Source organism: Danio rerio, chromosome 21, assembly GCF_049306965.1.
Source record: "Danio rerio strain Tuebingen ecotype United States chromosome 21, GRCz12tu, whole genome shotgun sequence".
Lineage (NCBI taxonomy): Eukaryota > Metazoa > Chordata > Actinopteri > Cypriniformes > Danionidae > Danio > Danio rerio.
This window is the reverse complement of record NC_133196.1, coordinates 15857501-15871968: the sequence shown is the minus strand read 5'-3', so window position 1 is coordinate 15871968 and position 14468 is coordinate 15857501. Positions and strand designations below refer to the sequence as shown.

Below are 14468 nucleotides of genomic sequence, written 5' to 3'. Positions count from 1 at the left end.
ATTATAGCATGCAAACCCCTAATGGTGTCATGTCATGTAAAAACTATCAATAGAGACTAAATTAACCAAAATCGTCATTCTAAACCTGTGTGCAGTTTTTTCGTGTCTTCTCTGAAACACTTACTTTGCATTTCTATTGTGTTCTATTGTATCTTTTGTCCATATAATTTGAAGTCAATAGGAACCAGATCAGTTTGGTTTCTAAAATCCTTCAAATAATCCTTTTTATATTTATGTTCCACTTAACAGAAAATCCTACAGGTTTTGAGTTATAGCCACCAGAGTTAGTATATAGTGACTTGTATGTTTTCAAGAATAATTAACATATCGCGATATGTTATGATGTCATGATTTTTGATCAACAGCACTATTGATCCTGACATATGTCAGACTGTCATTATATTATGAAAATAAAGGGACACACTTTATTTTGATGGTTTGTTTGTTTAATTTAAGTTACACTGTATCTACATGCCAGCTAATACCCATTTGATTATAAGTAGACTGTTAGGGTTAGGGTTGGTGTAAGTTGACATTTACTTGCAAAGTTTCTTATAGTCAGTTAAATGTCTGTTGAAGCAGCAGTATTAACAGATGTTAAGCAGACAGTCTACTAATACTCAAGTGGACCATCAAAATAAAGTGTTTCCAAATAAAGTGAATCTAAAATATGCATCCAATAAGTGCCCAAATGCAAACGCAGATGTTTTGAAGAATGCTGGTAACCAAACAGTTTTGGTTCCCACTGACCTTTTCTGGATGCACATATGCTCAAATTATTATTTTTTTGCTGCTTGTTCTAACTGTGCATTTAAAATTAGCTAAATCAACATAATTCTTAATTCTCAGCTAAAAACTTAGTTGTTTTATGTTTAGTCCACTTAAAATTGTAAAAACAATTAAGTTAAATTGATCAATTTGTGTTGGGACAACATGAATTAGTTGTGTGAAACCCTGGACTTTTTACAGAGCACACACGCACACACACACTAGAGATGCACAATATATTTACGAAGAATCATTATCACGATAAATTAAATTAGTTTTATGTGCCAAGCATTTGTGTGCTGCATAGGTTGTTTTTACAAGTCTGACCAATCGGATGGAGAAACACAATAGAAACCATCAGACAATATTCTAATGGTTTCCACTACAAATACCTTTTCAAGAGGTCTTACTTAGCTGCTCACTTAGCTGATGATTGATAATAAAGCATGTTTGGCATGCTGTCCCAGGAGAGAGAGCACTGAGCACCGAATATCCTCGAGCCTGGTGTTCCCTTCCATTTGAAGGGTGAGAGAGGTGAGTTTGAGCTCAGGTAGGTCTCGGGAACTCCCCTGCTTATTAAGTTGAAGGAATAGCTGAGATATAGAAAGCTAAAAGTTTATCTTTAAGTTTGCTACTTTAGAGTAGTTAAATTACTTATGATGTACAGTTGAAGTCAGAATTATCAGCCCCCCTTTGAATTTTTTGTCTATTTTTAATATATTTGCCAAATGATGTTTAACAGTGCAAGAACATTTTCACAGTATGTCTGATAATATTTTTTTCCTGTGGAGAAAGCTTTTTTGTTATATTTCGGCTAGAATAAAAGCAGTTTGTAATCTTTTTTAAAAAACATTTTAAGGTCAAATTATTATCCCCTTTAAGCTAAATTCGGGGGGCTAATAATTCTGAATTCAACTGCATGTCTTTGAATGGTGGGAGGAAATCGTCAAACCCTAGGAAAAACCCACAAGAGCACGGGGAGAACATGCAACCTCTGCACAGAAACGCAGATTGGTCCGGTGAGGAGTCAAACCAGAGGCATTCTTGCTGTGAGGCAACAGTGCTAAACACTGGGCAGCCATGCCACCCTATCAGAAGAAGGTGAGGAAAAGGGGTGGAAGGGGGATTCTTCAAGACAAAAATAACTCAAGTGGAAAACTCAGATTATTTACACTGAGTCAGTATTCATCAGATTGGCGCAAAATTCAGAGCTGATGCGGGACACGCTGTGATCAATCATAAGCACGTGATCCTCTCAAAATTAGTTTATAGATAAACAGCACTAAAACGATTATAAATCATCAAAATCTTAGCTATTAAAATCAATCCATTTGTGTTGGTTTCTGCTGGGGCTGCACAATATTGGAAAAATATGACATGGCGATATTTTGTTTTGCCACAATATATATATTGATATGAATAACATTTTACCAGATGGTTTGAATAACTCTATTTGAAAAAAAAAAGAAATCATTAATTTAGATCGACTGGGATGATCAAGTTTTGTTCCACGCAGTGCCTTTTCACAAAAAGTAATATATTACAAGCAAAAATGAATAAAGAAACAAATAAATAAATAAATAAACATTGCTTTATGGTTTTTTGAGAAGTCAAACAGTATTCAAGCACAGAAATTGAACAATAGAATGTAAAATAATATGGTCATTGTTATATAAATTGTTAACAAGTAGTAATTTTTAATACTTTTTTGTATTTTAATCGCTAATAAATAATCTAATCCTGCTTTGAGACTATTGCAGATACAGACATGTGATATCAATGCTCAAATATCAAATATATTGTTCAGTTTTTACACATATTCTATTTGAATCTATTAGTTTTAACATGCCACCAATAGAAGACATATAATTACCCACCCTTATGGATACCCACAAGACCAATCCAGTTTCCAATAAAACCTAATATAATTTCCCTTAGAAAACCATTAGAACTTCTTTGATGGTTTCTGTAGTTTTTTTTCAACCTTTTAAACAATGCTGTTTTTCCTTTAAACAAATGACATTACTTTGATATTGGGTTATAATGCAATGTCATTTTGTGTTAGACATTTTGATGCTCAATTGATTTACATGTGCATGATTGGACATGGCATTTGTTGCTACAATTTCTTTTTGACTTTGATGTATATGCACTTAGCAAAGCAATTGAGGTACACTTTGAGATATATTGTGCATCTATATGGATATATACTGTGTTGTTTCAGACATTTGAGCTTTTGGTCATTACAGGAGCAGACCAACAGAAACAGACAGCCTCACAACCAGCCCTCTCCAGTCTCCTTCTGAAGAGAAGCCAGAAGACAAAGATAATCTAAAAAACAGCACTCGAGTGGGTCCAAGCGGAGTCAACATCCCTGTCACCATAACTGCGCCACCAGGAGAGACCACTGTCATTCCAAGTGAGATTTTATTGTTTTATTAGAATTTTTTTTATATTTTTTTTGTTTTGTTTTTATTGTATTTTTTAATCTTGTTTTTATATTTTTATTTTATTATTTTTTTTGTATTTTTTAATTAGATTTTTTATTGTCATTTTATATATATATATATATATATATATATATATATATATATATATATATATATATATATATATATATATATATATATTTACATTTACATTTAGTCATTTAGCAGACGCTTTTATCCAAAGCGACTTACAAATGAGGATAAGGAAGCAATTTACACAACTAAGAGCAACAATGAATAAGTGCTATAGGCAAGTTTCAGGTCTGTAAAGTCTAAGAAGGGAAGTATTAGTAGTATTAGTGTTTTTTATTTTATTTTTATATATATATATATATATATATATATTTTTTTTTTTTTTTTTTTTTGGGTACAGTTAGTGTGATATTCAGAGAGGCAATTGCAGATTAGGAAGTGAAGTGGAGACTAAATAGTTGAGTTTTTAGTCGTTTCTTGAAAATAGCGAGTGACTCTGCTGTTCTGATGCAGTTAGGGAGTTCATTCCACCAACTGGGCAGATTGAGTGTGAGCGTTAGCGAAAGTGATTTCTTGCCTCTTTGGGATGGAACCACGAGGCGACGTTCATTCACAGAACGCAAGTTTCTGGAGGGCACATAGATCTGCAGAAGTGAGAGCAGATAAGAAGAAGCAAGGCCAGAAGTCACTTTGTAGGCAAGCATCATAGCTTTGAATTTGATGCGAGCAGCAACTGGCAGCCAGTGCAAACGGACTAGCAGCGGAGTGACATGTGCTCGTTTAGGTTCGTTGAAGACCACTCGTGCTGCTGCATTCTGGAGCAATTGAAGAGGCTTGATAGAGTTAGCAGGAAGCCCAGCTAGTAGAGAGTTGCAGTAATCCAGTTTGGAGAGAACAAGAGCTTGAACAAGGAGTTGAGCTGCATGTTCAGATAAGAAGGGTCGGATCTTTCTGATGTTATAGAGTGCGAATCTGCACGATCGAGCAGTTCTAGAAATGTGGTCAGAGAAGTTTAGTTGGTCATCAATCGTTACTCCAAGGCTTTTCACCATTTTGGATGCAGTAATGGTTGCCCCATCCGTCTGGATTGAAAAGTTATGGTGTAGAGTCGAGTTGGCAGAAACTACAAGCATTTCCGTTTTTGCGAGGTTCAGCTGAAGATGATGATCTTTCATCCAGTGTGAAATATCCAACAGGCAGGCTGAGATGCGAGCTGGAACCGAGGGATCATCAGGATGAAAAGAGAGGTATAGCTGGGTATCATCAGCATAGCAGTGGTAGGAGAATCCATGTCTCTGGATGACTGGACCTAGAGATGATGTGTAGATGGAGAAGAGAAGTGGCCCAAGAACAGAGCCTTGAGGTACCCCAGTGTTTAGATGCTGTAGGTTGGACACCTCTCCCCTCCAAGACACCCTGAATGACCTGTCAGAGAGGTAAGATCTGAACCATTATATAACAGTGCCCGCAACGCCCAGTGACTCGAGCGTAGATAGCAGGATCTGGTGGTTGACAGTTTCAAAAGCAGCTGACAAGTCCAGCAAAATGAGGACTGATGATTTCGAGTATGCTTAAGCCAGTCTGAGATCCTCCATGACCGAGAGCAGGGCAGTCTCAGTTGAGTGGCCTTTCTTAAAGCCGGATTGCTTGTTGTCCATGAGATTGTTTTGAGTAAGAAAGTCGAGGACTTGATTGAACACTACTTTCTCCAGAATCTTGGCCATGAATGGAAGCAGGGATACTGGTCTGTAGTTTTCAAGTAGCATATAGTCCAGGTTGGGTTTCTTTAGCAGTAAGGTTACCCTAGCCTGCTTAAATGAAGTGGGGAATAAACCAGAGTCAAGAGATGTGTTAATTATGTGAGTCAGTGTTGGTATGACTGCAGGAGAGATGGCTTGCAAGAGATGAGAGGGAATGGGATCGAGTGGACAGGTGGTTGGATGGCTAGATAGCACGAGTTTGGACACCTCAGACTCAGAGTTGTAGGTGCAGCAAATTGAGCACTGATTTTTGCAGTTTTGGTGCAAAAGAATGTAGCAAAGTCATCAGTAGTAATTGTGGAGGATGCGGGTGGAGAAGGAGGATAAAGGAGGGAGGAAAATGTTTTAAAAAGCAGTTTTATTTAGCATTAAAAATGTTTTATTTAGCATTTTTGTTATGTTATGTTATTTAGCATATTTTATTTGTTTTTATTTTAGTTTTTACATTTTTGCATTGATTTGTTTTTTATTGTACTTTTATTTTATTTAGTTTTTTCTTTTGTCATTTGTTTTATTTTATTTAAAACATAAATAACATTTTTTATTTAGTTTTTGTTATTATATTTATTTAATTTTAGTTATTTTAAATATAATAATATTTTATTTTGTCATAATTTTATTTTATATATATAAATATAATTATATAATATATAATATAATATAACATAATATAATATAATATAATATAATATAATATAATATAATATAATATAATATAATATAATATAATATAAATATAATTTATTTTATTTGTATGTTGTTTTATTTTTACATTTTTTTTATTTTAAAAGTTAATTACCATATAATGCCACAAAATGAAAGGATTCCATGCAATCATAAAATGAAGTTCAAGATCAACATCATTCTAGTCATTATGATAAATCAAATTAAATTTTCAAACCATCATTGTAAAACTGTTTAAAAAGTCGTGCGGGTAAACTGATACTGACAGAACATTCATTTTTTAGTTTAAATGAATCCTTTTAAGTAATTTACTAATTACAGAATAATTTCCAAAAAAAGCAGCCCTGCTAAAAAGGCAGCAACATTGAATGCTTATTTACCATGTATGACATGCTCTCCTCATCTTTGCTCTAATGATCATCTATTTGACAGTGAACAACATTGATGGTGACAGTCTGCTGCTGAATGAGGAAAAGAAGGATCTTGATGAGCTAAATCAGAATGCGCCTAAACACATTTTGCCATACAGCTCCATGTTTGTGTTTGGCCCAACCAACCCGTGAGTTAAATCACAAAGATTATGTTCCATTATATATACAGTATATCACATTACTATTCTCAGATTGTTCTGAATTAGCATTTAACTTAAATAACCTCTGCGTACTGTGACTATTATTGTCATGTTTTTTCTGTAGAGTGCGACGACTGTGTCATTATGTGGTGAATCTGCGGTATTTTGAGATGTGCATCCTCACAGTCATCACCATGAGCAGTATCGCTCTCGCTGCCGAAGACCCCGTGCAGGCTCATGCCCCTCGCAATGATGTAAGAAACTTCTTACTGTACATACTATAAATTATTTAAATGCAATGTCAAAGTTCTCTTCACTTAGGTTGCATTTCCATCAATGCGTTTTTACACTGCAGAAACTCGAGTACTGTTCTAAAAACACCCGCAATGGCGAGCACTTATTGGAAACATAAAAACGTATTTAGCATGACTTTTCGTTTTCAGTTGCGTGGTATTGAACCACCCCTCCACCATTTTGTTTGGACGGCTAGCTGAAAAGTGACACTGATGGGCTCTGCATTTTTCAATTTGCAACAGCGAGCACTCATTGGTAAAGTAAAAAGTCTTTAGCAGATTTTTTGGTTTCAGTTGCGTGGTATTAAACCACCCCTCCACCATTGTGATTGAATGGCTAGCACAAAAGTGAGACTGATGGGTGCTCTGTTTTTTTTTTATTTGCAATGGTGAGCAAAACTGTAAAATGTCATGTCATGTCATTTTCATCCCCTTATCCGGGGCCGGGTTAAGATACTTACTCCAGCTTCTCTAGGGGGATCCCGAGGCATTCCCAGGCCAGCTGAGAGACATAGTCCCTTCGGCATGTCCTGGGTCTTTCCTGAAGCGTCCTTCTGGTGGGACATGCCTGGAACACCTCTTTAGGTAGGCGTCCTGGAGGCATTCGAAACAGATGCCCGAGCGACCTAAGCTGACTTTTCTCAATGTGAAGGAGCAGCGGCTCTACTCCTAGCTCCTCCTGGGTGACAGAGCTCCTCATCCTGTCTATAAGGGTGCAACCTGTCACCCTGCGAAGGAAACTCATTTCGGCCGCTTGTATTCGAGATTTTGTCCTTTCAGTTATGACCCAAAGCTCATAACCATAGGTGAAAGTAAGAACAAAGATTGACCGGTAAATTGAGAGCTCTGCCTTTCGGCTCGGCCTCTTTACCACAACGGTACCTGAACCGGACCCCCTCAAGCCCAAGGCTGTGCTTTGAAATTCGGTCCATAAAAGTTATGAACAGAATTGGTGACAAATGGCAGCCCTGCCGGAGGCCAACATGCACTAGAAACAAGTCTGACTTATATCCGCCAATGCGAACCAAACTTCTACTCTGTTCATACTGGGCGAATACAGCCCTTAACAAAGCGCCTCTGACCCCATACTCCCACAGCATCCTCCAGAGAATGCCATAAGGGACACGGTCAAATGCCTTCTCTGAGTTCACAAAACACATGTGGACTGGTTGGGCATACTCCCATGAACCCTCAAGCACCCAGGTGAGGGTATAGAGCTGGTCCAGTGTGCCATGGCCTGGACGAAAACCGCATTGTTCATCCTGGATCCTAGGTTCAGTCATCGACCAGATCCTCCTCTCTAGTTCTTTGGCAAAGACTTTCCCAGTGAGGTTGAAGAGTGTGATCCCCCATAGTTAGAGCACACCCTCTGGTCCCCTTTCTTCAAAATAGGAACCACCACCCCAGTTGCCCAGTCAAGAGGTACTTTTCCCCGACCTCCATGCGACATTGTAGAGACGTGTCAGCCAAGACAGCCTCACAATATCCAGTGACCTAAGATACACAGGGTGAATCTCCATGAACCGCAACTTTATCATGGTAGAGGGGTTTGAGTGCCTGAGTGATCCTAAGAGCTGTCTTGTCGGGGACTAGTGCCCCTGGTTGGATCTCCGAAGGCAAAAAGGTCTTAGGTGACAGGTCAGACTAAGTGCGGTTCAAAAACCCCTTATGAACTTATTTACATTGAGGACCACGATGATGTATGGCGCAGCAGGGGCCCCAGCCTGGAGCCAGGCCGGGGGTTGGGGCTTGTATGTGAGCGCCTGGTGGTTGGGTTTTTTCCCACGGAACCCAGCTGGGCTTAGCCCGACGGACAGATGTGGGACCATCCTCCTGTAGGCCCACCACCTACTGGGGTATTTGTAAGGGGCCTGTGCATTGGGGAACGGGTGGTGGTCGAAGGTTAGGACCACAACAACCAGGTCATCGGGCACAGAAACTGTAAAATGTCTTTAGCAGATTATTTGTTGACAGGTGCGTGGTATTGAACCACTCCTCCACCATTTTGTTTGGTCCGCTAGTTGAAAAGTGACACCAATGGGTGCTGCATTTTTCAACTTGCAACGGCAAGCACTCATTGTTAACTGTAATATATCCATAGCAGATTATTTGTATTTTTAGTTGTGTGGTATTGACCCACCCCTCCACCTTTTTGTTTGGACGGCTAGCTCAAAAGTGACACAAATGGGTGCTGTGTTTTTCAATTTGCAACGGCAAGCACTCAGCGCTAACTGTAAAACATCTTTAGTAGATTATTTGTTGACAGTTGTGTAGTATTGAAACATTTCACATCCACTTTGTATGGCTTGCTCAAAAGTGACACTGCCTTTTTTTAACTTGGAACGCCAAGCACTTATTGGTGACCATAAAGTCCCCACTCATTACCTCGCTATGCTACAGGCCCTCAAAAGCGCGGTGCTACCATTGACAACAACAGAAATCAAATGCACAGCTGAAGACCACTTTGGTGGACACACAGCCTAAGTGCATTTAACAACTAACTAACCTTGGATTATTCCACTTATACCATGGTCACAAACCAATGGTTAAAGTACAGTATGCTTCCAATTTCACTTCATTTTGACAAAGATGGACAAATGTCAGTAGAGAAGAACAGCACCATCATATGCTAATCGCAGCTTGTGTTCTGCAAACTTTATTGTAATATAATTTCCAAATATCACTTTTTTTCTAAAAAATATTAGCTTTAAATAAAGATTTCTTTGTTAAAGCTTATAAACAAACTCAAAAAAGTATTGCTTTCTATTTTGAAATAAGAAATGTTTGTTCTTTTTTAATTGTTCTTTGTAATCTGGCAATTCAATGTTACATTCAGAGCTGGTTCATGCTGAATGTAACTTCGTTTTTTAAGATAACTGTACTGTCACACATAGATTACAATCATAAACAAAAGCATGAAAACTCCTAATCTGGTTCAAATGTGAAATTGAAAGATGTATTTGCACAGTGGAAAAAAAATGTAGCTTAAGAATAATTTTGGAATCGAATCAAGACTCCCAGAATCAGAATTGGATATTAAAAGTCCCTTAAGATTCCCACTGCTAGTGTTTACGTAACTGAAAAGCAGTTCTGTAGGGCGGTGTGACAGCTGTTGTCTGAACTGTCACGCTGAGGATTGTCACCAGCCCCACTAACTGGCTTTTGTACCATGTTATTATTTTTCATAACAGCCTATGAGCGGACTTAAGCATGCAGTGTGCCTGCATTAGCCCATGAGCACAGCTTATTAAGCATAGCTCTCAGAGATACTGAGATATACATATAAACATGTGTCAAAGAATAAATGCCAAGTTTTCCTTCCTGATGATGCATTGAATTAATACATTTTAATAATTATGCTAATTTTACTTACAGTTTTTTTTAACAAAGTCACTTAATTGCTTTATAAAGTGCACATGCTTTCAGTTTTTGTGTATTTCTACTGTGAGTTTTGTTGTTATCATCTTCCATGGCATTGATATTATACCAAGCACTAGCAGATTTACCTACCTTATTGAAAATAAAATACCAAGCTATGGCATAGCATAACATTATATGTAATTATATGTAAATAGCTCTCGGACATATTGAGAATTACATATTAACACGTGTCCAAGAATCCTATTGTCCACTGTCTTTTTCTTCCAGATGATACATTGAATTGGACTCAGCTCATGCTGTATGATGCATCTCCACTTTCAACCAATATTCCTCAACTGCTCATGTGGGAGGAACTTGAGTCTTTATTAAAAAACATCTATTTTTGTCTCTTAGAAAGTATATGTACATGCCTGCTCTGTTTTGGAGATTATTGAATTAGCCGCTGAATGATAGCTGTAGTGGGGCTAAGCACTGTTGTTTACGCAGAATTCTTTTGGATTATTTGTGGCATCATCCACTTTTTTTGTAGAGACGGTCTGTGAGACTGCAGAAATAGGAAGAAAATGACTGTGTATGATAAAATTTTATTTTTAACACTTGCATTGTCCTTTTGTGGTTCCCTCAGGTGCTGAAATACCTTGATTACGTCTTCACTGGTGTGTTCACATTTGAGATGGTTATAAAGGTAAAAATAACCCTCTTTTTTCATCAAATCATAGATCTATTATGTAATTATAATCTGTCAATAAAATTAAATAAAATAAGATTGTTAAAACTTGAGAAAATAATCTCAAATAAATGTTAAAAATTTTTTACTTAATTTATTTTTTATTGATTGATTATAATTGTAAAAGTGTATGTATGTGTATGTTTGTATGTATGTGTGTATGTATCTATGTATCTATGTATGTATGTATGTATGTTTATTTATTTATTCATTTATTTATTTATTACTTTTTATATGTAATATATATTTTAGTGTGCGATTAACACAAAAATATATTTTTAAATATTTTCAATCCTTTTGTTTTGTTTTCTAGATTTTATTTTCTTGTTCAAAATCCTACATTTATTTGATACAATGACAGCAAAAACAGTACAATGTTGTGAGACATTATTACAAAAACATGTAATATACTTCTGTGATATAAAGATACATTTTCAGCATTATTATTCTATATATTATATATTATATTCTATATAATATATTCTATATATTAGTCTTCAGTGTCATGTGATCTTTCAAAAATCATTTGATTTGCTGCAAAAGAAAGACTTTTAATTTAAAATATGAATAATAATAAATGTTTATTATTATTATCATTATTATTATTATTATTAATAATAATAATATTATTTTTATTATTATTATTATAACTTTTATTATTATTATTATTATTATTATTATTGTTACTTTTACTTTTTAATGTTAATATTATTATTATTAATATTATTATTACTATTATTATTATTATTATAAATTTTATTTAATTTTATTATTCTCAATATTATTATTTTTTATTTTTTATAATTTTAATAAAAAAAATAATAATAATAATAATAATAATAATTGTTGTTATTAATATTATTTGTATTAATATTAGTAGTAGTAGTGGTAGTAGTAACATTATTATTATTATCATTATTATTATTATTATTATTATTAATATTATTATTATTATTATTATTATACAATTAAAAACTTTATTTATTAAAACTAAAACTATAATTATAATTTTTAATTAAAACCCTGATTTTTTTGTAAGTATGATCATAATAGCATTTGAAATAAAAAAAATAAAAAAAACAAATAAATAATGCAAATGTCTTAACAATAACCATTTATCAAATTAATTTATCTAATTCATAATTATTTTCAAACATTTAATGCTTGTATATTTATTTCCATAGTGCAATGAAAAAAAAAATATATATATGTATGTATGTATTTAGTATTGATCTCCCCTATTGTAGATGATTGATCTTGGACTGCTGCTGCATCCCGGCTCTTACTTCAGGGACCTGTGGAACATCCTGGACTTCATCGTAGTGAGCGGCGCTCTGGTGGCTTTCGCCTGCTCGTGAGTGGCTTTATTTATTTATTTTTTTGTAAATCTGTCAGAGCGGAGCAGAGACGAGCAGACTGTCAGTTCAGATCCAGCAAGAGAGCATTCAGTGGAAAATGACGGAAACAGGATGTGACTGTCTGCTGTTTAGTATCTGGAGCAGGACAAGTGTGGCATCTGTGGGAGGTTTGGTCTGAACTGATCGCTTTAACGCACATCTGTTTTGTTTTAGCTTATATTAAGATGCTGTGCAGCTTGTACACCTGTGATAATGATGGGAATTTAGTGTTTCCCAAAGGAGCTGAGATAGTCATTCGCACATTTCCCAAGAGCTTGTCTTTAATTTGTGTTGTTCCGCAGACAGCCGTGATAATTACGGTAGTTATCATTTGCTAAATGCGCTGTAACTGTTTTCATTTATCTGCGATTTGACGGTCAATAAAGCAGCAGTAAAATCTCTACATATAATAATAATACGTAATACATATTATAATAATAATACATATAAATAATAATCTCTGCTTATAATGTTTCAGGATTGACAGCTGCATTTAGATAAATGCATTAATTCACTAAAATCTTACGTGTGTGTGTGTACTGTACAGTAATACGACACTCTACTAGTAAAAAGTGATATTACAGAGACTCATTATTGACATTACTGATCAACAGAACATATGTATATGTGTGTATATAATACATATTTTAGTGTGTGTGTGTGTAAATATTATATATATATATATATATATATATATATATATATATATATATATATATATATATATATATATATATATATATATATATATATATATATATATATAAAATGCAACTGCGTTATTTATTTATTTTTTTGCATTAATTAAAATTAATTATGTGCGTTAAGGCGCTAATTTTGACAACCTTATACTGTATATATATATAAATATTAGGGTTGTCAAAATTAGTGCGTTAACGCACATAATTAATTTGAATTAACACAAAAAAATAAATAAATAAATAACGCAGTTGCATTTTTTATTTATTTATATATATATATATATATATATATATATATATATATATATATATATATATATATATATATATATATATATAAATATATATATATATATATTCTTTTTTTCAATAAAATCAAATTATTTCTATTTAAAATGTTTAAAAAATATTACATTATCATTAAATTACATTTAATGATTTAATAAGTATATTCACAATATCTATTTTCAAATATAATTAAAAAATTTAATAATAAAATAAATTTAAAATGACAAAATTTTAAAACTTAATTTTAAAGTCATTTAGTCTTAAATAAGTGTGAATTTAAAAATGACTTCAATTCACAAAAATGTAACCCAAAGACAGTAATCAGTACTAATAACAGCAAAGTGAAATAAATAAACAAAAATAACAAATAAACTTGCAAAATCTTTATTAGAAGCAAAATAATTCATTTATTATTCATTAATATTCATTTATTTAAAGCCATATATATATATATATATATATATATATATATATATATATATATATATATATATATATATATATATATATATATATGTGTGTGTGTGTTAGATTACATTTATAAATTTATTTCAAATATACTACTATTACTTCTAATATTGCAATATTTTAGATTGTGTTTTATTTCCAAAATTTGGCAACACAAACGAGTCAAGACAACGCTCAGTTTACATACAGAAGAGAGAATCATACAGAAGAGAGACATAACTCTGATATGCATTTAAACATGTCATTAACATTTAGTTGTTCCCATAATTTGGTTTCTGAATCCATTACAACTTCTGTTATTTGCTGATTAAAACACAAACGTATCTGCAGTGTGTACATAGCCATAGATTAGCACTGAATTAGACTTGGCATCGTAGCAACTGCATAACAATGAGCCACTCATTACACTTAGCAACCATATAGCATCACCATGGCAACCATTGTTACATCACAATGTCAAATTTCACACTCATATATATGGATATCTGGTGAAGTCAGTTGTGCTGTAGATTTCTCCGCAAGGCAAACATAAGTGCACGCACACACGCTGGGTTTTGACAGCGCGGGTGTGTGATTTGTGTAATAAATGCGAGGTGTAGTTTTGAGTGTGGCTGAATCCTCTTAGTCGTCATGTGCAGATGCTCAGCTGTCCCTCTCCACCTCTTCGGTTGACAGAAGGACCCCGGGGTGCTTTAAAATAGCTGAAAAAGAGGCGATAGAAAACTGCTCTGCTTTTGAGACCAGCCGCTCTGTGTGTGTGTTTGCAGCTGTATTATTCAGGAGAGCAGAATTTCTCCACCAGCCCCGTCGGGCACCTGTTCTTCTGATGAAGACACTGGTGTATTTGTGTTTTGAAGTGTTTCTTCTGATACAGACACTTTTGAATTACTCACACTTAGCTTTTTTTACTGTAGGTACACTTTTTTATTTAATTGATGTGCTAACAATTTCCAGTAGATTTTCGTACA

At 34.3% G+C, this 14468-nt stretch overlaps 1 protein-coding gene across 4 annotated transcripts in view; it reads left to right on the top strand.

The window, feature by feature from the left end:
- Window positions 1-14468, top strand: part of cacna1bb (calcium channel, voltage-dependent, N type, alpha 1B subunit, b) — a 264119-nt gene that overhangs the window by 171452 nt on the left and 78199 nt on the right. For all 4 annotated transcript variants that reach the window (XR_012396671.1, XR_012396670.1, XM_017352993.4 and 1 more), the window contains 5 exons: window positions 3018-3187; window positions 6107-6233; window positions 6370-6499; window positions 10545-10604; window positions 11894-12000. Coding sequence is in view for 2 of the 4 variants with exons in the window: in XM_017352993.4 (XP_017208482.3) it covers window positions 3018-3187; window positions 6107-6233; window positions 6370-6499; window positions 10545-10604; window positions 11894-12000 (594 nt within the window). In the remaining 2 variants the exon portion in view is untranslated. The remainder of the gene's footprint in view (window positions 1-3017; window positions 3188-6106; window positions 6234-6369; window positions 6500-10544; window positions 10605-11893; window positions 12001-14468) is intronic.